Source organism: Puccinia triticina, chromosome 5A (genome assembly GCF_026914185.1).
Source record: "Puccinia triticina chromosome 5A, complete sequence".
NCBI classification, from domain to species: Eukaryota; Fungi; Basidiomycota; class Pucciniomycetes; order Pucciniales; family Pucciniaceae; genus Puccinia; species Puccinia triticina.
The window spans coordinates 5553681-5578433 of record NC_070562.1 but is presented as its reverse complement, the minus strand read 5'-3'; the positions used below and the strand labels follow the sequence as shown (position 1 = coordinate 5578433).

General features: G+C 50.4%; 4 protein-coding genes across 4 annotated transcripts; 3 read left to right on the top strand and 1 right to left on the bottom strand.

Moving 5' to 3' along the window:
* Positions 1-3400: 3400 nt before the first annotated feature.
* On the top strand, positions 3401-4796 carry PtA15_5A665 (uncharacterized protein; the record flags this gene model as incomplete). The annotated part of the gene is made up of 4 exons (XM_053169450.1): positions 3401-3947; positions 4017-4346; positions 4427-4591; positions 4690-4796. 4 exons carry the CDS (start codon positions 3401-3403, stop codon positions 4794-4796), a joined length of 1149 nt encoding a protein of 382 aa, XP_053020646.1.
* Positions 4797-5406: 610 nt separating this feature from the next.
* On the top strand, positions 5407-6564 carry PtA15_5A664 (uncharacterized protein; the record flags this gene model as incomplete). Its single annotated transcript, XM_053169449.1, has 4 exons — positions 5407-5490; positions 5599-5850; positions 5965-6382; positions 6458-6564. 4 exons carry the CDS (start codon positions 5407-5409, stop codon positions 6562-6564), a joined length of 861 nt encoding a protein of 286 aa, XP_053020645.1.
* A 3359-nt stretch (positions 6565-9923) lies between these two features.
* Positions 9924-12440, bottom strand: PtA15_5A663 (uncharacterized protein; the record flags this gene model as incomplete). The annotated part of the gene is made up of 17 exons (XM_053169448.1): positions 9924-9949; positions 10023-10088; positions 10171-10263; positions 10325-10390; positions 10473-10565; positions 10627-10692; positions 10778-10870; positions 10932-10997; positions 11080-11172; positions 11234-11299; positions 11382-11474; positions 11536-11601; positions 11687-11779; positions 11841-11906; positions 11989-12081; positions 12150-12215; positions 12308-12440. The coding sequence occupies 17 exons, from the start codon at positions 12438-12440 to the stop codon at positions 9924-9926; spliced, it is 1338 nt and encodes a 445-aa protein (XP_053020644.1).
* Positions 12441-15182: 2742 nt separating this feature from the next.
* PtA15_5A662 (uncharacterized protein) lies at positions 15183-16757 on the top strand (the record flags this gene model as incomplete). Its single annotated transcript, XM_053169447.1, has 4 exons — positions 15183-15490; positions 15556-16216; positions 16284-16437; positions 16570-16757. 4 exons carry the CDS (start codon positions 15183-15185, stop codon positions 16755-16757), a joined length of 1311 nt encoding a protein of 436 aa, XP_053020643.1.
* Between the last annotated feature and the right edge of the window lie 7996 nt (positions 16758-24753).

Sequence of the window (24753 nt, the reverse complement as noted above, 5' to 3'; positions counted from 1 at the left end):
CCGCTCAATGACATACTTGAGGAAGGTCTCAAAGTGCCGTAATACACATGGACCATTGAAGGAAGTTAGTCTCAGTGAGAACTGGAACATTGGTATTTGATGGGTTGTTATTGGTGTCTGCCATTGTGATCCTTCAGATGTTTTCTTGCTGCAAGACCATAAATCTAAGAGAATATGAGGTGAAACTAAAGGTAATGTTTCAGAAAAGAGAAGACAGGAAGACAACAGAGAAACAAAGAAAAATAACTGACAGAAGATGTACCTAAAGGACCACGTGGTTGAGCACAAGATAACCGCAGAAATAACCAAAACAGGGATAAGAGACTGGAAACAAAGTGTTAGTGAGATGAGAAACAAGCAACACAAAGACAAAGAAAAAGAATTGCCACCACTCTTGATCCAAGATGCTGTGACCTCGTAGTAGCAACAATTGAGACTGATTGATGAGTATTGCCAATTGTTAGCTGGTGTGTATCGGACGCTGGTGTGTATCGGACGCTGGTGGTTCCGGATGAGATGAGGAAAGCTCAGGGCATCCAAGGTAATGAGGATCCGCAGCGAGCTTTGAGCTGCGGAGGCAACAGAGCGCGCTCTCTCCTGACTACAGCTGAAAATCTGACAAACTTTATCTTTTCAGAGGAATCATTCGTTACCATCATATCCATAATTCATCGCAGCGAAGCCGCTTCGCCTCGTATCTGCTTGAAAGATAAATACATCGCACCCGAGCAGTTTTGCCTCTGGTTAATATCCATACTGCTAAAGTGAACTGCAAGGAATGACTCGCTATGTTGCACGGGGTTCATCCGTTGAAACTCATCCTTCATCGCAGCTTCTTGCTGCTTGGTTTGCTTGTTTCTGGTCAGAAAATCAATGCAGACCAGGACCCCTGCCAGATCACCTGGCGAAGTAACCTCGTCAGAGAGAGTAAACCAGATGGTTAGTGAGTGTCAAACGCTATATGAAACCTGCCCAGATGTTGATGTTTACCACAAATCCTGTCGAGTAAATTTGGGGATACTTGGTTGAACAGTCCAGTAATACGAGTGCCCTACCCAGATTGCTGGGTAGACGGCGTGAAGATTAGGTTGACGAGGAACTCGTAAATCATAGGCTGAAATTACATACAATTGAGCCTTATCGCCACGTCCACCGCCATATGTAGTCATACGACATGCAACTGACCATCTTTTGGTCTGCTTCCCCTTTATCAGCACGCACTAGGCGTCTAGCCGAGCGACAAGTTCTACCTGTGGTTTAATTTGAGGCGAAAAGACACCCTTATGAAAAACGAAGAAACTAAGAAAACCATCAAATCACATCGGAAAAGGATATGTTTCATTTACTCAAAATCAAATCTTTCAAATGCGCACCTTCTGAGGAAAATCCACTGTCAACTGCGACCAACGACGGCGCGCCAACCAGCAGCAGCTTGGCTGGACACGTTGAAACCAAGGCTTTCAGGCTATGACGGGTATGAGGCGAATCCACCTACTTCCGAGCTCGTCACCGACGATTGTTGTCCTGCTTTTGGGTGGGTTGTGGCTGATCGCCGGAAGAGACAGCAACATATCTCAAACACTACATCTAGCCTCATCCGACTAAGTCATACTGGAATGCTGACCTTGTTCTCAAAGCGCCTATCTAACAAAAAAGCGCGATAAAATAGCAGTCAGTAACGTTACTGAACTGCACCACTTCCTTGCTACTCCGCGCAGTTCAGAAATGCTACAGCGAATTTCAGAGATATTTCGGGGCGACACCTTGAATGTGTTGTAACCGACACCTTGAATGTGTTGTAACCTAATCTGTTAGGTTACAATCGGTGACACTCGCCGACACTCAAGAACATGTTTTACTATGATCATAATCCATTATCGTTTCAGTCACTTCAGAATGCAAGCAACAACGATGCCAATATTTGTGAGAGGGTCAGTTGGAATTCGCAGAGCGTATACAGATTACTAATGGTCGGAGTCATTGAGAAAGGACTTCGACGACGGCAGAGAGATGAGCAAAATTGATTTAGTCCCCAAGAACTCACAAAAAATTGTGGTTCTCGACAAGACGCTTGTGGCCATCGAATTCGTCGTTTCGGCCACCGTAATCTGTTCTTCCTCTGTTGCGGCTTCAGTTTTTCAAAAGCGCGGCAATTGGTCAGGAAATCCAATATCAGAGATGATCAAATTTCCAACGTTCTGACTGGACCAAACCAGAAAGAAACAACACACCACTCAGCCGTCTTGGATCCTTGAGGGTTCTGTTGCGCGGTTGAACTATTTCGAGCTCTGCGGGTAACCAGCTGGTATCTAAGTCTGGGGTAGCACTTGAATTGGTTGAATCTGCTTGGTAATCCAAAAAAGAAACAGAGAAACGCTGCTCCAGTGCTCAGCAGTTCGTCGGTTGGCCACTTGCTCAGTAAATCCGCAGGCTGCATATAGTGAAGCGTTCAGCTCATTCGCAGCGTTGCCACATGGCTAGGCAATGGGAGATCAGAAAGCTCAAATATCATGGCCAGTAATCCGATCATTCATCAACACTCTTGAAAAATTTTCTCCTCCGCGCCGTGCCATAATGCACGGCATTGCTGTCTCGCGTTTTCCTAGACACTTGAAATACACCAGGTTTTGATGACCTGTTTTCCATGACTCTTGGTTAGTCATTATAATACACACTCTTTGCACTCCTGCAGAAGGCACTGGTTCGAAAAATTCCGTCTTTCTTCACTGAGGTTTTCCCGATGGCTTCACATCAAAACACCATGTATAACTACTACTTCGGACCTTGCAATAGACTTTGTTCTCGCAATATAACATTCTTTTCGAGAGAAGACGTGCATGCGTACAATCGCGCAGATATGAAATGTCAACATTCCAAGCATCTACCCTCAAGGATGCAAACCGCGGATTGTTTCTTGGTAGTGCGGTTACTCAGATGGGCTTAAGGTCTTGAGTAGGTTGGTTGAGTAGTGAGCTGATCAAAGGAACTGGCCGCGGCAGCGCCTCTCATTCCTTTTGCACACATATCCAATCTTCTCAACATCTACCCTCACGCATGCAAACAGTCGATTGTTCTTAACGTTATTTTTATGCAACTGCGCTCTAGGGGCTGAGTATGCTCAGTGAGCAGCTGCCCCCATGAAAGGAACTAGTCGCCGCCTTTGTTCTCATTCCCTATGCTTACAGCCTTGATCAGGTCCAGTGAGATGATTAGGCCTGATACTGCATAAGTAGCGACTTTCTCATTTGCCGTCACATTCGCACTTCCCTCTATAAAAGATACACAATATACAAGATACACAATTCTTCACTGAAGTCAGCCAACGCCCAAGATCCAACCGTCACCCCCACCCTCCTCTCCACACTTTCTCTCGCCCCCAAGCATCATTCAAATCAACAACATGTGTCCCGAAGTAGCGGCCGGCCGTTGGTGCCCTCTCGTTATCGCTCTCCACCTTGGTCTACCCCGTAACAAAGTGATCGACGCACATTACATGTGCTATCATCATATTCCGAATGAAGAAGTCTTCTTCGTGGACGAGATCGCAATTTCTCTGGCGGTTCCAAGTCATGGTGCTTGTCCCCATGTGATCACCGGCCGTTGGTGTCCTTTGGTCATCGCGACACAAATCGGCCTGCCGTTCAATGATGTGCTTCATGAGCATTTCATGACTTACCATAGTTTTCTGGACGTCTCGGCCCTCACGGCCGCGCTCGATGTGCCGATTCTCGATGGGGACCTGTGCTCCCAAGGAGTGACCGGCCGGTGTTGTCCATTGAACATAGCTCTGCAACTCGGCCTCCCCAACAACGAACTGCTATGCGAGCACTTCATTCGATGCCACTATGTTCCGCCTGAACAGGTTTTCTCCACCAACGTCGCCCTTCCTCCGACCATCCCACACCGGGAAAATGCTTCTTTGGGGTCTCCGGCCAATCATTCATACAGTGAGTCCACATGATGCATTTTCACTCTGTACTGTGACTAATATTTTGGTATCATTTATGTCCTCACAGCTCATACTGACGCCGAGCAGCAGCATCCGGCTGATCCAAATGCTTTTTTTCGGATGGACCAATCGGGCTCCAATGGAGCTGAAGGCGGCCAGCCGCCCCAGCTCGCAGATGTCAATATTTCCCCCAGAATCCAACAATTGGAATCAGAAGAAATGATGACGACAGCGCCTCAGGCGACCCCGACGGCTGACGATCCCCTGTCATTTCTCGACCGGGTTTCTGGTATCTGCCGGTTCAAAGGTTGCGGCAGAGGCTTTGATCCCCGCCGCCAGGACAACCTCACTAGACATGGACGGAAACACCTAGCGGAAAACCTACGGCCACCTAAAAGTGAGTCCCACCAGCCACTTGTTGATTCCTGTCCTTGTGAACTAATGGATCTCGATCTCTCATTAACCTTATATTTCAAGTTCCTTGCCCACATGAAAACTGCGACAAAGAGTTTGTCAACAAACAAGGCATGTCGAGACATTGTGATGAAGTTCATGGAAGCCTTTCCACACCCAATCCCGACGAACCCGAAGCACAATCGAGGAGCGCCAGGACCAATCGTGTGGCAGTGGTTGGTCCAAGGGGTAAGTGTTCAACTTTGTGAACAACTCGAAGAATATTTTATCTTTTGCTGATTGCGGTTTCGATCCCCAATACACTTGATCACGTTATACTATGTTAGTTCTGTGTCCGGTAGCTGGGTGCAGGAAGGACTACCAGTCAAAAAACGCATACTATTACCGGCACATTGAAGAAAGCCATCCCGAATATGTTCTACCTGAAGATTAAACAAAATTATCATTTTGTCATCCCTATCTTCTCTCGTCCGTCGGCTCTCTTCATCTGCCTACCCTCCGCGTAGAAACCCCCAAGATTCGCTGTTCCCAATTCACCTTTCTTCAAGCTCAGTTTGTTATTCCCATTTAATCTATGTTTATAACTTTTAGGCTGTAGAGGAACTTGTATTTATGTACTCCACCGGATCGTCTTTGTAAGTTCGAGGACTGTAAAATCAAATGGACCAGTTGTTTCCCCCTTTTCCCCAATATTTGAACGCACCAATGGCATTATTCCAAACCATACCCTCTAAACTGAATGGAAGGTGATATCACTCGTTGGCCCTTCCATGGCACGCTTAATTCCATTGTCTGTTTTCTGCTAATCTATGCTTGGCATGCGAGTGGTATTCGGAAAAGGAGACCGGCGAGGGGCTCCACAGACGGGGAGATTACACAGCTGGAGACCCCCGAACAGACGAGCGGCGTCGGATGTCACAGAGCAGCACAGAGTCCAACAGGCTCGGTTCGACACGAGGAATACATATCAGCATCCAAGGCTTGAAGGCTCCAAGACGCAACTTTCGCAGTTATTAGTCCAGTGGATATCCTCACGAGAAGAGATGGTTCCGGAAAGTAGGCAGTATTTCATCCCCAGCTCGCCCAACTTGGACCAGAGCATATTCAAAGGATCGATCTTGGTCCTGGTGCGTCCATTTTATCTTTCTACCCGAGCACATTGGAAGAATCTGAAGACTATGAAAATATTTCCCATACTGATTGCCTTTGTGTTCTCTCTGCTTTTGCCTTCACAGCCGGTGGTCTCCCTCGCCAATGTGCCACAGTTGGCGATGGACTTAATGATACACAGCACTCACCTCGGCCCGGTCGAGAAGGTCGGCATCCTCGATCCTCAAGACCACATTCCGGTCATTGGCGCGATCGATCATACGTCTGCCCTTCCCCAGTCTCCAGACACGCGCCACCAAATAACCACTCCGATTCAAGTCTATCAGAGTCGAGACAAGCTCTATACGTTTGTCCAGCAACGGTCACCAGTAATCAAGGTACGCGAGACGAAACAGAAAAGCAATTAAAGCATCTTTGTCCCATTTGACGGTTGTTGATGAATTGATTCAGTTTGACAGACGTTAATCAGTTCCCCTTCTGTATGTTAAAAGGCACGAAAAGAATCGCATGTTTCAAGAATGAAGAACTGGATCTCAACGGCCGGGTTTGCTTCAGTCCTTGTGCTAGTTTCGGTCGATGCGGCCGCACGCTCGGATGCCCACCTCCAACATCCATCGGCGTTCTTCCATTACATCCGAGCTACAAGCCAGCCGGATTCGCCGACCGCACTCCGCCAAATCATCCGGAAGAGATACGCCAGTTTTTTACCGCAAGATACCCCGGGCTTGCCGATCTTTTGTGCCGGCGGTTTGGCCGCCAGACTGCTCGCAGCTCTCACTTCATCGGCTTCCGATACTGCCTCCGTGGAGGTCAACACGCTCGTTGCTTACGTGGCTGAAGGTGACAACCGTCTTGACGCGAAAGCTTTCGCCCAAGAGATTATTTCGACCTTCAATCACATTCGATCGGGTAAGTTAAACTGCGTTTGAATTTTCTGATCACTTCTCAAACACCTCTTACCCATGACGTTTTTGCTTGCGCAAGGCCTAGGAGATGAACCGCCCGTTTCATTTGAAAGCTTGCGTGAACCGATCAGTTGGATGGCCTCTGACTCCTACCAGCACAAAACAAGACAAGACATATATGGATGACCCGAAGAAGCAAATTACCATCATATCGCTTGAAAAGATGGGTCTTCGATACATGAGCAAGAAAATCAGTCTCGACTTTGCTTTTTGCTAGTCACAACTTTGTGTAATGTTGGTTTCCTCTAAAATCTTCTTGTTACTCATGAAATCAAAAATTCATATCCACCGGAGGACCAGGTTTAACCATTCAGAAGACCTATAAAAAGACGGTGACAGCAAGCAGTGGTGCATCAGCTTCGCTGACCTTAGCGTTAGCGCAGCATAGTTCTGCGGAAAACTGCTGACAAATATCTCATCATCATCAACACGCGGCTTCCACAGCATGACAGAGTGGAGACTCGAGTGTTGTGTTGACGAAATAACTTGTTGGGACTCATAATTCAAATAGACTAAACAGTCTGAGACGTCGAACAAACACGCAGCATTGTGAATATGAAACGTGCATGTCAGCTGGAGACGAAAAAAAGATGTAAGATTTCAGTTCCCGGGAGGATTTGACCAACAAAACAGTAGCACTTTTCTGGGGGATGCTGAAAAAAGATTAGGGCATTGATAGAAAGAGCCACATCGCAGTAACAATAATATGCGCGACATCAACAACACTTAATCCTTGCCGAGTAGCAATAACTCAGGCGAAATCAACAAGCTTTCTTGGAAATATTCCAACCTGAAATACCTGTCAAACAGGCCGGGGGACGCTTGTCCACCCTGCTAAGAAGTGTCAGAGACAATCACTGAAACAAAAACTTTGGTATCTTCCGCCAACAAATCCTGGTTTTGCAACGGACACGGGCAAGCACGCGATGATGACCCGGAAGAATGGCTTTTTGCCGGGATGAATCTTTCAGGCAGGCCCCAGCTGTCAGTGCGTGGTCACAAATGACTGACACGGGCAAGGTCTCACCAACTTGAAAAAGACGTGTTTCTCCAACAAAACGGCAGTTGGACTTGGTCGTAAATTGTTTCACAAAGGGAGAATGTATGTGTCATGGATTGAATAGCGTGCAGCTCAGTTTCTATAGGGGCTACAACATGAGAGTCCAAGGGAACAGCAGATAGCTGAGAAACAGTGTAGAGAGGGGAAAAAAATACTGTGAGTCTGAATAGAGACAAAAAAAGAGGTTGATTCGCAAGTGAAGCACGACAGCAATTTTTGTGGGTCTATGATAGATGGGTTCACTAGCTGGTTTACGGTGTAGCTGATGTCGATGATCTACAGGGTTGGGCCGGGAGACCCCTCCACCCATCAGTATTTGCACTTGTCGGCGGCTGTGTATCGAAAGATCAATGGTGTTCGTTTTTAGTTTATGATCAGTGGTTTAATGCTGGCAAACAAACAACTTACATTTCTTATTTATGCAATTGAGTACATGCTCTTTCTTGCAATCCTTGCACGTGTTGTACAATGGATCTGGCCGGTGTGCAAAGGGAATGAATTGGGAGATCAGCTGTTTGTTGGGATTGATGCCGAAGCGAGTCTTATCTGAATCGGACATTAGCTCACCTTTATTAGCCTCGAGGCAGTCAAGCTCTTTACCAACGATGCATCTATTACGCTAAATGTAATTAGCGCCGCTAAAACTAAATTGTAGCGCTTGTCGCTAATAATCTGGGGCTGTAATTTTTAGCGTAATACCAACCCGCTAAAAACCGCTAACGCTAAATTACAGCTAAATTACAGCTAATTAGCGGCTCGCTACGCTAAATTAGCTGTAATTTGTAGCGAAAATTGCACTTTTTTGCCCAATCTGAGTTAGCTGTAATTGTAATAGTCCGCCCGCTACAATTTAGTTTAGCGTAGCGGCGCTAAAAAACCGCTAAATTAGGGTATTACACGCTAACCGTAGCGTAATAGATGCATCGTTGTCTTTACCGGGCGTAACTGTATTGCAACCACCAACTGGTTGATCGGCTCGCAGCTGGGTTGAAAATAGGAGGCAAAGAAGGGAAAGGAAAACTAGGCGGGACGTCATATCGTTTAACTCTTCACTGATTTATGTAGTTTACAATTTTTAGATGTGGATGTCAGGACTTTCTGGAGGCTGGGACTGAGTTTGTGTGCCAAATCAAATCTGCGCAGAGGTGGCTTCTTATAATCTGCTATCTGTCCGAATTCAAGTGCGGAAACAGTTGATAACTCACACAGCATTGTGCTGGATTTTGAGGAACGACGCCGGATGCCCCTCTTGCGAACAGCATGCCACGAGTTTCAGAGCTTGCTCAAACGGCCTTCCCTTTTGCATGTGCTTGACGTCCGAGCCGGGAGTCAAGGTTTTCGCATCGAAACCGACCCCAAAAAGGGGACCAGTCGGCGCCGGAGCGACTGGGAAACTGCTCAAGAGGTCAGCGGGTGCCAAGGCGACTTAAAACACGAGGCGACCCAAAGAGTCTTCTCCAGAGTGACCTAAACCATTTTGGCATGTCAAACAAATCTGGGGACCATGGAGATCCAGCTTGGAGCCTTGGGGGCTTGATTTCCCTGCAAAAACTTACGCTTTCTCTGCCGAAAGACAGGTCACATTTGTGACCGGAAGTCCCCCAGTTGGGTGCAGTTTGCATGTGACATGCAGGTCCGACGCGGTCCTGTGGCCGAGCTGGGAGCATACATAGTGCATATTCGGACGAACGCCGGGGTCGAGCTAGCCTAACACAATCCCCTCGTTCCAGGGGCCGAAGGACCGGCGCGCCGGGGGCGCCTCGCGAAGCGAGCCTCTGGAAGAGGAGAGGCTCGCTCCGCGAGAGGCGCCCGGCGGTGTTTCACCCGCCTCCCTCTGAAACGAGGGGCTTGTGTTAAGCTAGGGGGTCGAGTGTTGAGGAGGCTCAAGTGAGGTGATTCATGCCAAGGTCGAACGGAGATGACAGAGGAGGCCGAACCGAGCGGAGTGAGGAGACCACTCCACATTTCAGCGCAGAATTTTGATCGCAAACTTATGAGTGCGACGCGCGTCTGACTTGACGGTCAGCAGGCGCTCCCCACTCCACGCAAGGCGGGAGAGAGGGAGGGGTTCAAGCACATTCAAGCTGTTATTTGGTGCTCACACATAACCAGCATGGACTAGTCCTTACCACTACCAGCTCTAAAATGAAGTGTTGTTTCTACGAAACAGCGGCTTGATTTGCTCTCAGTGTGCGGGTATGGGTCATGAAGCTTACAGACAGATTAGAGCAGCCCCATTTTGATGGGGGCCATGAAATAACAGTCATACAAGCAGTAAATAGAAAAACAAGCAAACTGCGATTCAAAAGCGCGACAGGCACTTCGAGGTGTCCATGACGTAGATGGGTTGGCTGAAGTCCTCGCTGGTTTATGGTGTAGCTGGTGGTTGCCACAGCTTGGTCCGGGTGACCCTCCACGCCTTCCATTATGGGTATTTGCACTTGGCTGCACCTGTGCATCAAAGAATCAACGGTTTGTGCTTTGAGGTTAGGGCCCGCGGTGTGATGGCAAATAAGCAACTCACTTCGCGTATATATGCAATCGACGACGTCGTCTTGCTTGCAGACCTTGCACGTGTCGAATAGCGGATCTAGCCGGTGCGCAGAGGAAATGAAATCAGCAGCTTAGTTGGAATTGATGACGAAGCGAATGTGAAGCGGAAGGTGGCGCACCTTTTCTAGACTCGAGGCAGGCGAGATTTGTGCCGGGCGCGACTGTCGCGCAGGAGCTACCAAGTGGAGCTGGGTAATTGCACTTGGCTGCGCCTGTGGATGGTTTTCGTTGTGAGTTTATAGCCAGTGGCGCGGTGGAAAACGGGCAACTCACTTCGCGTGTTGATGCAATCGACGACGTCGTCCTGCTTGCAGACCTTGCACGTGTCGAATAGCGGATCTAGCCGGTGCGCAGAGGAAATGAAATCAGCAGATTGGTTGGAGATGATGACGAAGCGAATGTGAAGCGGAAGGTGGCGCACCTTTTCTAGACTTGAGGCAGGCGAGATTTGTGCCGGGCGCGACTGTCGCGCAGGAGCTACCAAGTGGAGCTGGGTAATTGCACTTGGCTGCGCCTGTGGATGGTTTTCGTTGTGAGCTTATCACCAGCGGCGTGATGGAAAACGGGCAACTCACTTCGCGTGTTGATGCAATCGACGACGTCGTCCTGCTTGCAGACCTTGCACGTGTCAAACAAAGGATCTGGCCGATGTGCAAAGGGAATGGAGTAATCAGCAGTGTTGTTGGACTTGATGCCAAGGCGAATCTGGACCGGAAGGTGGCGCACCTTTTCTAGACTCGAGGCAGGCGAGATTTGTGCCGGGCGCGACTGTCGCGCAGGAGCTACCAAGTGGAGCTGGGTAATTGCACTTGGCTGCGCCTGTGGATGGTTTTCGTTGTGAGTTTATAGCCAGTGGCGCGGTGGAAAACGGGCAACTCACTTCGCGTGTTGATGCAATCGACGACGTCGTCCTGCTTGCAGACCTTGCACGTGTCGAATAGCGGATCTAGCCGGTGCGCAGAGGAAATGAAATCAGCAGATTGGTTGGAGATGATGACGAAGCGAATGTGAAGCGGAAGGTGGCGCACCTTTTCTAGACTTGAGGCAGGCGAGATTTGTGCCGGGCGTGACTGTCGCGCACGAGCTACCAAGTGGAGCTGGGTAATAGCACTTGGTTGCGCCTGTGGATGGTTTTCGTTGTGAGTTCATAACCAGCGGCGTGATGGCAAACGAGCAACTCACTTCGCGTGTTGATGCAATCGACGACGTCGTCTTGCTTGCAGACCTTGCACGTGTCGAACAACGGATCTAGCCGGTGCGCAGAGGAAATGAAATCAGCAGATTAGTTGGATTTGATGACGAAGCGAATGTAAAGCGGAAGGTGGCGCACCTTTTCTAGACTTGAGGCAGGCGAGATTTGTGCCGGGCGCGACTGTCGCGCAGGAGCTACCAAGTGGAGCTGGGTAATTGCAGTTGGCTGCGCCTGTGGATGGTTTTCGTTGTGAGCTTATCACCAGCGGCGTGATGGAAAACGGGCAACTCACTTCGCGTGTTGATGCAATCGACGACGTCGTCCTGCTTGCAGACCTTGCACGTGTCAAACAAAGGATCTGGCCGATGTGCAAAGGGAATGGAGTAATCAGCAGTGTTGTTGGACTTGATGCCAAGGCGAATCTGGACCGGAAGGTGGCGCACCTTTTCTAGACTCGAGGCAGGCGAGATTTGTGCCGGGCGCGACTGTCGCGCAGGAGCTACCAAGTGGAGCTGGGTAATTGCACTTGGCTGCGCCTGTGGATGGTTTTCGTTGTGAGTTTATAGCCAGTGGCGCGGTGGAAAACGGGCAACTCACTTCGCGTGTTGATGCAATCGACGACGTCGTCCTGCTTGCAGACCTTGCACGTGTCGAATAGCGGATCTAGCCGGTGCGCAGAGGAAATGAAATCAGCAGATTGGTTGGAGATGATGACGAAGCGAATGTGAAGCGGAAGGTGGCGCACCTTTTCTAGACTTGAGGCAGGCGAGATTTGTGCCGGGCGCGACTGTCGCGCAGGAGCTACCAAACAGCGCTGGGTAATTGCACTTGGCTGCGCCTGTGGACCGAAAGATCGATAGTTTGTTAGTTTACAAGCCGCGGCGTGATGGCAAGCGAGCAACCCACTGCGCGCATTGATGCAATGGAGCACATCCTCTTTCTTGCAAACCTTGCAGGTGTTGAACAACGGATCTAGCCGGGGCGTGTGGAGGCAAACAAGTCAGAGATCGGCGGTTATGTGTGAGCTGGGGGTTGAGGCCGAAGCGGGTTGCCTGTGGGCTCACCGTTGTTCGCCTGGAGACAGTCGAGCTCTCTGCCGGGCGTGACCGTGCTGCAGCCTCCGAGCGGCTGATCGGCGCGCAGCCGGGCTGCAAGCAGGAGACAAAGGAGGGGGAGGAAAGCTGCGCGGGAAAGCATCGGTGGTCGGGCAGCTCTAAGTATTTCGCGAGCGAGGATGCGGTGGTGTGTGTGTCTGTGGATGGGGAAGCTTCCTGGGCCGTGCGGCGGCGAGATGGAGCAGTCTCTTTATGGTCTGCAGTGCGGCCAAGGTAGGCCCGGCCGAGCAGGCTGCGGGGCAGTGCGCCTGGTCTGACGTGTCCCTGTGGCTGTGTGGGAGGTCGGTCATCTCCTGAGAGCCTGCCTGCTGGTGGACTCAACAGAGCTGGATCAGCTAGGATCAGCTGTCGAGACACTGCAGTGGTATTCTCACGGTACCCGGCAGGGGCCGCCGGCGCAGAAGCGCGCCCAGCTCGGCGGCCGACTTCGCCCTGCCAGGCGGGCAAGCGCCCTGTTTGTCAGCAGGTGGGGTGCCCGCCAACCGGCGCTGATGGCAACCGGTTCCGTAGCCCGCAGCGACTTGCCCTTGCACTTGACTGGCCGATTGCGAGACGGAACCCGGCACGCGTGATCAAGGGCCGATAACATGTTCCCGGGCCTCCGCCCCCCCACCCGGCACCGGCTGGACACCAACAGCCTGTCGATGCTCTCATGCTGGATACGCCGGTTACACATTAGCCGGTGCAGGTGTTAATTGCTTTGGAGTCGACAGGGCATGATTCTGGTTATTCCAGCTTCTTGCTTCATATCGGATGCTCTCAGCAGTCAATCGATGGCTGACCACGCCCAGATGAGCTTCCCAACGGTTTCCGAGTGGAAAAGGTGGGGATCGAGGGCCCCACCCTATAAGCTTGGACTGCAGAATGCGCTGATGTCGCGCGTGAAATTCGGAGGGGCCACCTCACGGACGCCTACTTAGAGCATCCGCATCGGTTGCGGATTAAGGGAGGATTAGCGTAACTAATCCTCCTCGGCAACCGCATCGGGTCCGATTTAATCGGACTAAACTCCTCCCGGGAGTACGATTTGGAGTAAGCGGGAGTAAAGTTACTCCTCGCTAATCCTGGGAGTAAGCGCTGCATGCATATTCACATGCATGCAGACACTCCTCCCCACCCAAAAGTATGCACCAAACACAGCTTACATAAGCTGTAGGTGCATACCACATACTTACACAGCTTTTTATCCCGCACCGATGCGGCTGCCGGCCGGGATTAGCGCTAATCCGGGAGTAAGCAGATCTGTTACTCCTCGAGTTACACCCGCACCGATGCGGATGCTCTTAAAGAGCAGACCATCCCCCACCCCCACCACGCTGCACACCTGCCGCCCCTCATGTCTTCTGCGCCATCATCCGAGCAAACGCGAACTTGTCACAAGTCCCCTGCTGCGGGGCGCGCCAGCCAGTTGGCTGGCTGGTCGGTTCGCGAAGCGAACCTCCCCGCAGGGGAGACTTACCCCTTAAGTCGACAACCTCGCGTGATGAGTTTCCCACCTTTTGGTGGGAGGAAACTTCATCCTCGAATCACTCACTTTCCTGAAAACTTTGAGGATGTCTGAGCAGGGTTTATGGAAGAGCAGCATCTTCCTGTTCATCCAACCCAAACTCAGAACAAGTACATAAACTTGTGATTTTATAATGATTTTCATAAAATCACACTTCGAACTTTTTTTTGCTCGAACGAGCGGTTCGAGTACCCCGCGCACACCAAAACAAGTCCTCGGGAGCTGAAAACAGACAGTTTTCAAAAATCTTTATAAAATCAGTGAGGACCAGTACAACAGGATACATAACACCAAAAGAAAGACAAGAAGCAGGCCTTCATTGTCTTCTAAGGAAATTAGGTGGATAGGATCAAAGAAGCGGGTACAGGAGGAGGAATTGAATAAAACTTCTCTATTTCCAAAAAGAGAGCCAGTTGCGAGGACAAATCAGCAACAGTCTCCACCAGAACAACAACCACGTAAAAATAGGTAACTTCTTTGGTGAGCACCTGCACATCGGGAAGGATTCCACCATGGAGCAGTCCGTACCTGCTAGCCAAGGAAGGCTGCTCCAGGCGGACAGCAGCTATGTGTATTGGCTGGCCGGACGGCGGAAGGTGTCTTCGCTCGCCGGGCCCGGGGAGAATATCGCTCCTTGTAATTCACTTGGCTCGCCGGGCCCGGGGGGAATATTGCTCCTTACAATGCACCAGCTAGTCTACATCCTTGCCGAGGTTGCTCCCCGGCAATCACCTGCACATATGCTTGCCAAGAATGATTCATTCCCACCGGGCAGAATCCTCGGCACTTGTACATGCTTGACAAGGAGACTGGCCATTGAATGGAGTAAACACTCCCTTCAATGGCCGGTCCGACTGCACATCTAGAGGAGGAGAGTCCTCTCGATGGCCACTGTCTTCTCCCTTTGATGACCTATTACATCGGCGGCCATTGGGAGGGGTAACTGAAGGCCGAGGAGGCATTCTTGCACCGGGAAGGGGCTGGGTGGGACAATCTTTGCAAGATCAGCATGTGTGGGTTCTCAGGCCCTTTTTTTAGCAATTAAAGAAGTTTTATTCGGGGGTGCGTACAGGAGGAGGAAGTCAAAAAAGAGGGTTTTCCCGCGAAATCGAAAAACTCATCACGCGGGAATCCCGACTTAAGGTATAGGCCTCCACTGGCGTGGACAGCTCCGCTGCTCGCTCCCGCTCCCGCCCGGAGGCCTAGTTAAGCTCGGAGCAAACGGGACACGGAAGCGCGCCTTCCGTGTCCTCCAGCTCCACTGCACCCTCCCACCGCAAGGCGGCGCCAAGCAATCTCAGCTTGTTCGGGCCGATCATGCTCGGGTCCTTCGGCCCGCTGGACGCATATGCGAGCCACCCGTTCAACATGCCCTCGCCGCCCGAGCCCAGCTCCCCCGCCGAGGGCCACTCCGGCCGCACCTCGCCGCCCGATCCCTACTTCGAAAACCTGGCCTACTGGGACGCCTTGGCCGCGGGGCCGACGGCGGAGAGCCCCGACGACTACCGCCCCGGCGGCTACCATCCCGTCGCTATCGCCGACCGCTTCCGCGACCAGCGCTATCGCGTCGTCCGCAAGTTGGGCTGGGGTGGCTCCTGCACCGTCTGGCTGGCCCATGACCAACAGTTGAGTGCACAAAACACTTTCATTTTCAATGCTCACACACTCACGACTCTTGTTCCCCCGACAGGCTCGATCGCCATGTGGCCCTCAAAGTGACCAGAGCATCAGAAGCATACACTCAAGTGGCCCAGAATGAGATCAAGCTCCACCAGCGCGCCGCCGCGGCGAATCCGGCCCATCCCGGGCACGCCCATGTGGTCGCACTGCTCGACCACTTCACCCACGAGGGCCCGAACGGCACGCATACCTGTCTGGTCTTCGAGCCGCTTGGCGAGGACCTTGCGGCGCTCAGCCGGCGGCTCGGCCGGAACGGGATGCCCGCGCCGCTCGTCCGGCAGATCGGCCGGGACGTCCTGCGCGGCCTGGACTACCTCCACCGCGAATGCGGCATCGTCCACACCGCGCTCAAGGCCGAAAACGTCCTCGTCGCCATCCCCGACGTCCAGCACCTCATCCGCGCCGAGCTCCAAGAGCCTCTCAAAACCGCCCAGGACACCAACACTTCCTGGCCCCTCCTCGCACCCCACATCCAAACCTCCCGCCCCGAAAATCACCCGCAGCCCGACTACAGCCCCGTCGACGTCAAGCTTTGCGACCTCGGAAACGCCCCCGCGCCCGCCGCCGCGGATCCAAGCGTCTGGCTCCAAACCGCGGCCTATCGCAGCCCCGAGGTGATCATCGAGGCGCCGTGGGACCGCCGGGTGGACATCTGGAGCGTCGGCTGTCTGGTCAGTGTCCGCTTCGAGGGTTCCGCCACGCCACTTGCGCAGCTGAGCCCTGGCTCTTCGGCCTTAGATCTTCGAGCTCTTGGCCGGGAGCCACCTCTTCCACACTCCGGCCGAGTATAACCGCGACGATCATCTCAGTCAGATCGTCGACTTGTTGGGCAAGTTTCCGACTCACATGATCACGGCCGGGAAGTATATTCCCATGCACATCTACGATATGGGTAAGCCGATCTTCCCTTCATTGATGGCCATGTGTGCACGTCATTGCCCGGTTTTCCCCGGGCAAAAAAAGCCCCATACGATCGTGGCTGATGAATTGCCGTCTCTTGTTGCGCTGCATGCGGCTCTGCCAGAGATCATGAAGAAGATGCAGAAGATGGAGGACTGGTGTCTGCGCTCGATGATGGCCTTCAACGGCTTCGACAGCGAGATCATCGGGTGCTTGGAGGCCATCTTGATCGTCGACCCCGCCAAGCGTCCCGACGCGCGACAGATCCTCGACGACCCAGACAACTGGCTGGGCCCTGAGAAAACGGAGTGAATTGCGCGTGCCCGGCGGTCCATCACATGGTTTCCGTGCCCGTCTCTCTCTCTCCAGCGTTCCTCGTCTCTGTAAGCTGTCCGGCTTGTTTGTCTTCCCTTGCCCTTGTGCTTCGCGCTTGTGCCCTCTAACGGTCCTGCCCCTATTACCCATCCTGAAAATTACCTGCCACATGGCTAGCTTTACTCTTCAGTCAAGCTTTGTAGCATAGCATGTTGACAGATCCTCACCCAAAGTATCCGGGCATGCCTGCAACCTTTTTTTTTTTTGGGCGTGGGAGGGCACCATACCAAGGTTATCATTCATCTGCCATGCCCCCAGGCCATACAAATGGCGTGGATGGGCGTCAATCGGTGTGGATTTCCCAAGACATATGGCCGGGTTTGGGCGTGTGTGTAGAGACCTTGGCAGCTTTGTTGTTTTTGGGTATGCCAGAGGAGGATAATTACAGGGTAAAATTACCACATCAACAAGCGGTCAAATGTCAACAAAACACTTTCTCCTCAACAAAAAAAACCAAAGCAACTCGATCTAGTGCGATGATGCCAATGAAAGGAATGCCATCCATGCTCCAGCCCAGCTTTCCGTCACCAGCAGAGCCGTGCCCACAGGCTCATCCTCCATCCCCTGTCAACCACACTGGGCAAAAAGCATCGACGCACAAGCCTGGGGGCCCACTGTTTTCCCCTCGGACTGTGCATGTGCACCAGCGGAGGGGCTGAGAACAGTGGATTGCTGGACGTGCAGCATCTCCGATTGTCTCGGGAACCGCTACACCCCCGACGCTCTCCTCTTTCGACTTCCCGCCTCCCGCACATTCGGCTGCATCTACACCCCCCCCCCCCCTCCCTCGCCGCCCTCCCACTCATCTGTCGCTGCTTTCCGCTCGCCCGGCATGGACATACACTCAAGTGGCTTGCTTGGGGCCTCTTTTGGGGCGAGAAAGCGATGGTGCGGGCCCTCAAGCCCACGGCTTGCCATGGATGGCGTTCTTGATGGGCAGCTATCTGCCTTCATCCCTCCGAGGGATGGCAAAAGGGTTCCTGTCTGCAGGTACCCCCCTGCACTCACAGGTACCCCCGCAGACAGGTAGCGGGTGTCCAGTCTGGGTGCAATTTGAGGCAGGCACACCCGCACCCGTGTCAGGTCCCTGCGGTCACATTGCCTCCCATACAGGCTAGGGATCGCCCGGGGTAATCGTTGACGGGCACCCGGCGCCTGTAGACGGGTACCTGTCTGTTGTTGAACTTTCAGGTACCCGCCGGGGGGTCGAACTTAACACAAGTCCCTCCCTGTGCTCGCGGGGCGCGAGCACCCTCCCGCTTGCGGGAGGGACTTGTGCCTAATGTCCCAAATTTGGCTTGAGGCTGCCCAGCCATTTGTCCAAAATTCCCTTCAAACCCACCTATCACCGTATACCCTTCTGATTTCTTCACAGCCTCGAGTACCATTAGAATCAGCTTTCATTTCTACATAATATCATGTATTCAGCACAATACCTACCCCCATCCCCTCAAAGAGAAATTGATGTAAAAAACCCCACTTTAGAGCCTATCCGGCCTGGTGTAGACCGGATAGCGCGTCCGGCCTAAACACATGAAAATAAGGTTGGACATCTCTACCGCAAGCTGCCTGCATGGGATGGCACTCTTTGAGAGACCAGTCATTTTTAAGTTAATACCAAACGAACCCATGAGAGCATGTCCAACGGCGACCTTCGGATGATCCAATGGCTTGTTCACATTGCTCAAGAAGAGCCCTCGCAAGAATGGCCGCTGAGCGGTCAGTGATGAATGGATTTACTTGAAAAAACTTGTACAAGATAGCTAAGATCAAGGCCTACAAACTGGCACATGAGGCATGGAAATTGAAGCCAAAAGAGGGGAGTAAAAAGAGATGTAATTTCAAAAAACATGATTTTCTCTGTAAAACCCCGTCAGCCTCAGGCCAAGCATGGGACTTTAGTCCTAAGCCTCTCCTTCGGAGACGCTTTGCGCCTCCTTGGAGAGGCTTAGTTAAGCTCGCCGGGGGGTGCTGGGTGCCGGTGTGGGTGTCACAAATTAGTGGAATTTTGGGGGGGTACCCGTGTTATGTATTTCAAATCATGTTCTTATTTTTATGTGATATGTTTTCTTATTTTTCCATACCATTCTATATTAAACATATTTTTTATATACATAGCATCTCATGTCTTTATTATCTCATCAACCAAAGTATGTACCACAAACTTGAAGTCATGAGGATTTGAGAACAAGTGTGTAAAATGAATTCAGAAGAATGAATATAACAAAATAAAAAGTATTTGGAACATCACAAAACTTACAAAATTGCTTACATTAAATGATGATTTTGGAAAATCTTGAATACCATTCCAAAAAATTAATGAATAATCAGAATCAATAGATTGACATGTGAAATCCCACTTTCTTAAATCCACAGAATTCTAGACCTGCAGATCTAAGTTTTGGGGTGTTTTTTTCTCACAAAATGGGGCAAAAATTCCCCATTCTTCTCACTAGGCACATTGAATATCCCCAAAGGCCCGAAGGCCCTATGGATGACCCTCCAGCTGTGCCGGAGCAACAAGCAAAAGAGGGCCGGTTGGTAAACTAGCCAGGGAGGGCCTAACCAAGCAGTTAGGGGGCAGACAAAACCGAATCCCCTGCGGATCAATGAATCCCAAATCCCCTTCCTTATATATGTATTTACCCACAGGCACCATCTAACCGCACCTCCCGCTTACCCAGACCACGGCCACGCCACCCTCCTCCTATTGTAACTGCCCCGGTGGCGCCCCTATCCTCGATGCACCAGCGGTCGTCGCCACGGGGCACAATGACTGGCCTGAGTCAGGCCAGTCATCGCAGCACTACACATGCAAATGACCGGTCTGAGGGGCCTTGGTATCCTTCCCTAAGACCGGTCATCGCAGCTCATCGAGTGGACTGAGACCCAATGACTGGCACAAGCCAGTCATCGAGTGGGTACACAACCCTACCTGCCGGCACACACCGGCCATCAAGAGGGTAAACAACCCACTCGATGACCGGCACACGCCAGTCATCGAGTGGACTGAGACCCGATGACTGGCACAAGCCAGTCATTGAGTGGGTACACAACCCTCTCGATGCCAGCACACACCGGCCATCGAGAGGGTAAACAACCCACTCAATGACCGGCACACGCCAGTCATCGAGTGGACTGAGACCCAATGACTGGCACAAGCCAGTCATCGAGTGGGTCTCAATCCACTCGATGACCAGCACACGCCGGTTATAGAGTGGGTACATAACCCTCTCAATGCCGGCACACACCAGTCATCGAGTGGGTACACAACCCACTCGATGACCAGCACACGCCAGTCATCGAGTGGACTGAGACCCAATGACTGGCACAAGCCAGTCATCGAGTATGTACACAACCCTCTCGATGCCGGCACACACCAGCCATCAAGAGGGTAAACAACCCACTCGATGACCGGCACACGCCAGTCATCGAGTGGACTGAGACCCGATGACTGGCACAATGTGTACCCAGCAATGACCGGCATCGGTCTTCCAGCCATCCCTCAGGCCAGTCATCGCAGCACTACACATGCAAATGACCGGTCTGAGGGGCCTCGGTCTTCCATCCATCCCTAAGACCGGTCATTGCAGCGCTATACATGCGGATGACCAGCCTTCCTCAGGCCGGTTATTGCAAGACTACACGTGCGGATGATCCGCCTCGGTCGTCCCTCAATCCCTCAGGCCGGTCATCCGCACGTGTAGTGCTGTGATGACCGGCCTGCGGAAGGCCGGTCATCCGCATGTATAGCGCTGCAATGACCGGTCTTAGGGATGGATGGAAGACCGAGGCCCCTCAGACCGGTCATTTGCATGTGTAGTTGCACCCTGAGCTGGCTGAGCTGTGCACAGATGAGCGCTGAGTTCATAATTTGTTTCCAAATTCTGTGGTATTGATACATCTGATCATAAATACATGAATTTCTTCTTGGCTTTTTATAATTTTGCACTGTTTATTGTGTAGAAAGATCTACTATTTTAAACTTGGATAACTTTCAAATATTATACCATTAGAAATTAAGCAGCATTTTTATTGACAACATTCCAATAACAAGTATGGAATAAAATTCTGGGTGAGGTAAGTTTTTAAAATCTAAATACCATATGAGGAGTGTTTTGATTTGGCTGCTATTCCATGAGATGTGATTAAGACAGCTTGGATAGCAAAGGGGGTCAAACATTCCAAATTGGGGAGGTGAGATGCTTGCTTGTTTCCTCTGTTGCTGTAAGGCCAAGTTTGAAAATCTCAAGAACCATGATTTAAATGAATGCATTCAAGTCTCCTGAATTGTGACACACCCAGTCCCTGCTTGCCCTGCTTCAGGAAGAATTTCTGTTGATTTCTGCTGGGATAGGCCAGTGGGGGGGGGGGGGGGAGGAATATCAGTGGATGGTGACCCAAATATTGAAGGGCTAATGAGGTGACTTGGGGAGCTTTTTGGCAGGAAAGGAGGATGGATTGGTGCCCTGCAGCGGCGGAGCCGCCTTGGCCTCTAGTACATTATAATAAATGAAAAAAAATGAAGTCCAAAATCCATTCTGAAATTTTGTGGGCATTGAAAACACTTGAAACACTGATTTTTTGTTGCCTGTAGTGCAGTTTTGTACTTTTTGATGTGTTTTCACTGCCCACAAAATTTCCGAATGGATTTTGGACTTCATTTTTTTCATTTATTATAATTCATTTCACATGTCAATCTATTGATTCTGATTATTCATTATTTTTTTGGAATGGTATTCAAGATTTTCCAAAATCATCATTTAATGCAAGCAATTTTGTAAGTTTTGTGATGTTCCAATACTTTTTATTTTGTTATATTCATTCTTCTGAATTCATTTTACACACTTGTTCTCAAATCCTCATGAATTCAAGTTTGTGGGTTGGCCTTCTAGAATGAGCTTTTGGTGGTACCAATGTTTCTGTCCAGTGACTGCACTTAGGCCTTGTTTGGAGCCAATATAAATATAGGTGATATAATCATTTGTAAATTCAATAAAAAATACAAAACCCAACATAAAGAATCCAAAATTTTTTTTAGGGGAAACATACAGTGCTGGTCTCATCAACTATGAAGTCAGATTTAACTGATTCAGCCATCTTCAGCATCATTATACCATTATATTGCTTTGTTTTGGTCAAAAGCAATATAATGGTACTACAGTACTGAATATGGCTGAATCAGTTGAATCTGACTTCATAATTGAAGAGACCAGTATTGTAGGTTGCCTAGAAAAAATGTTTGGAGGCTTTGTGTTGAATTTTGTAGTTTTCATTGAATTAACCAATGATTATATCACCTATATTTATATTGGCTCCAAACAAGGCCTTACATTTTGTGTATAAACTCTTAACCTATCCGGAATATATGCCACTTGGGGGACTTTCTTCATCTCATCCTCAATAGGGGGCTTCAAAATAGATCCAGGAAGCGTTCCAGGTCTAAACTCCAGGAAAACCAAAACACAGCCCAAAAACAAGTCCTGGAGGTTCTACATTGAGACCCCCAGTAAGAGGAACTTCCTGCATTTGCACCCAGGAGAACAATACCTGGAAAGGATTATCAGTTTTAACATGTTTTGTCCCATGCTTTTGGGGTCCCCAAAGGACCAGCTCCTTCCCCCCCGCGCAACCACAAGTGGATCTGACCTCATCGGAATTTCTTGTCCATTTTTGTTTTTTTCATCAGCAGTTTCAAATTAGCTCAAACTGCAACAATTCCGACTGCTCTAATTGCTGTTGACCGGGAGGGACTTTCCCTGTCAACAGCCATATAAGGCAGTCAACCGGGAGCAGTCCCTCCTGGATGACTGCTCAATATTGCTTTTGACCGGGAGGGACTCCTCCCGGTCAACTCTTGTATGTATGTGGTTGTTGACCGGGAGGTACTGCTCCCGGTCAACTGCCTTATATGGCTGTTGACCAGGAGGGACTCCTCTGGGTTGACTGCTTGATATCACTGTTGAGGGGGAGAGATTTTCTAGCGTGGCGGGCAGTGTAAAAATTTGCTCAAAGTCAGTGTGAGGTGGCGGGAAAGATGATGTAGGCAGTGAGTTGGGTGTTTGATGGGTGTCGAAAAAAAGGCGGGGGTCCGGGGTTTGAGAAGAAATTTTGGATTTATCCTCTTTTAATTTCCTGATTTCCTTGCCCCTGGATGTCCTGGAAGGGCATAGGAAGCAGGAGATCAGGTCCGCAGGAAGCGTTCCAGGTCGCTCATCTTTCCTGGAAACTCCGACCTGGAACGCTTCCTGGATCAATTTTGAAACCCCCTAATATTTAGGATTTGTAGCTCTACAGGTTATGAGCCCGCGCTGTGACTAGCGACACATCTCTGTTTGTCAAGCTTCACACTTTTGTAGAAAAGCCTGTAACTCCTTTAATATCCCCATCCTTCCGTGGTTTATAGTTTGCTCTTCTGACTACCCTGGGTTCATAATGGTTGTTCTTGCCTAGGCCAAGCTGATCCTGGAAGCCTGTCTGCCCTGTAATTGATAATGCGGACAGCACAATGCAAGCAATGGGCTAACCTGTCCAACTGGGCTGGCTTAAATAAGTTGGACCTGGTAAGAACACAACATAGAATGCAGCATCTGCCAACGTGTGTTGAGCACTGGCTACATGATGAAGGACATGCTTGGTGGCAGAGAAGCAAGGAGTCCCGGCATATCAACAGGCTGTGGCCGTGGCAACAATGAGCAAGGTAATAGTGGAGAAAAAAACTGTGGTGCAGGTTGAATAAAGGGTATTTAAGTGAGGTGGGTTGGGTTTGTTGTGCCCCCAGTGGATCTGGTTTTATCCGCACCCTCCCTGGAAGCCCCCATTTGCTTGATTATGTCCCTCCTTCCAGCGGTGGGCAGATACATTATCAATTTGGATAACTCTGCCCGTAACATAACCTTTATGGTTATGTTACCGCCCAGTTACCAATAACTGGTGGCTGAGTTACGTTATCCAATTTGCAAAATTGGATAACACAGTTTAAATTACAATATCGGATATCGTAATGGTTGACATGCTCCGTTATCCAGAGTCGAGTTTTGTCCCTTTCTTTCTTCGGCTATTAGCCGAAGAAAATAGTGCATTTTTCTTCGGCTAAAAGCCGAAGGACAGCAGAGCTGGCCGGGCCAGCTCCACTGGAGCTGGCGCGCTGGCTGGCGCTGGATGAGCTGGTATTGGTATGTATTGGATACATTACTGTATCCAATACAAATACAGAGCAATACGTATCCAATACATAGCAATACGTATCCAATACATACCAATACATATCCAATACATATCTGTACAATGTACTAAAAATACATACCGATACATATCCAATACATACCAATACGTATCCGGTACATACCAATACATATCCGATACATACCAATACAATGTACTATACACCTTGCCATGTTTTTTTAAAAAAAAACTGCCCTAACCCCTAACCCCTAACCCCTAACCCCAAAAACCCAACCCCCAAAAACCCGCCCCCTAGCCTGCCCCCTAACCCCCAAATGGGGCATGGGGGCAGTGGGAATTGAACCAGCAACCTTGCTGTAAGGAGGTTTGCAGCTGCGCTGCAAACCACTAGGCTAACAACCATTGGGTGCACTGCCCAGGTTTTGTGGCTAGGTTCCTATGAACTCAGCTCTGCCAGCCCGGCCAGCTCCAGCGCTCCTTCGGCTTTTAGCCAAAGAAAAATGCACATTTTTCTTCGGCTAAAAGCCAAATAATTATAGTGTCACAGGTGCCAGAGTCTGACAAGTGTGAATTACACTGCGGCATCTCGCTGTTGCTGCGGCCCGCAGCGACATCATGACGCTGCATATCAGAATGCAGCGTCAGCTGCAGCGACATCTGGCCGGCTGATTTGCCTTTGGACAGCCGGCCACCAATACATACATAACAACCTCTCGATGACCGGTCCTTGTGCCGGCCATCGAGAGGA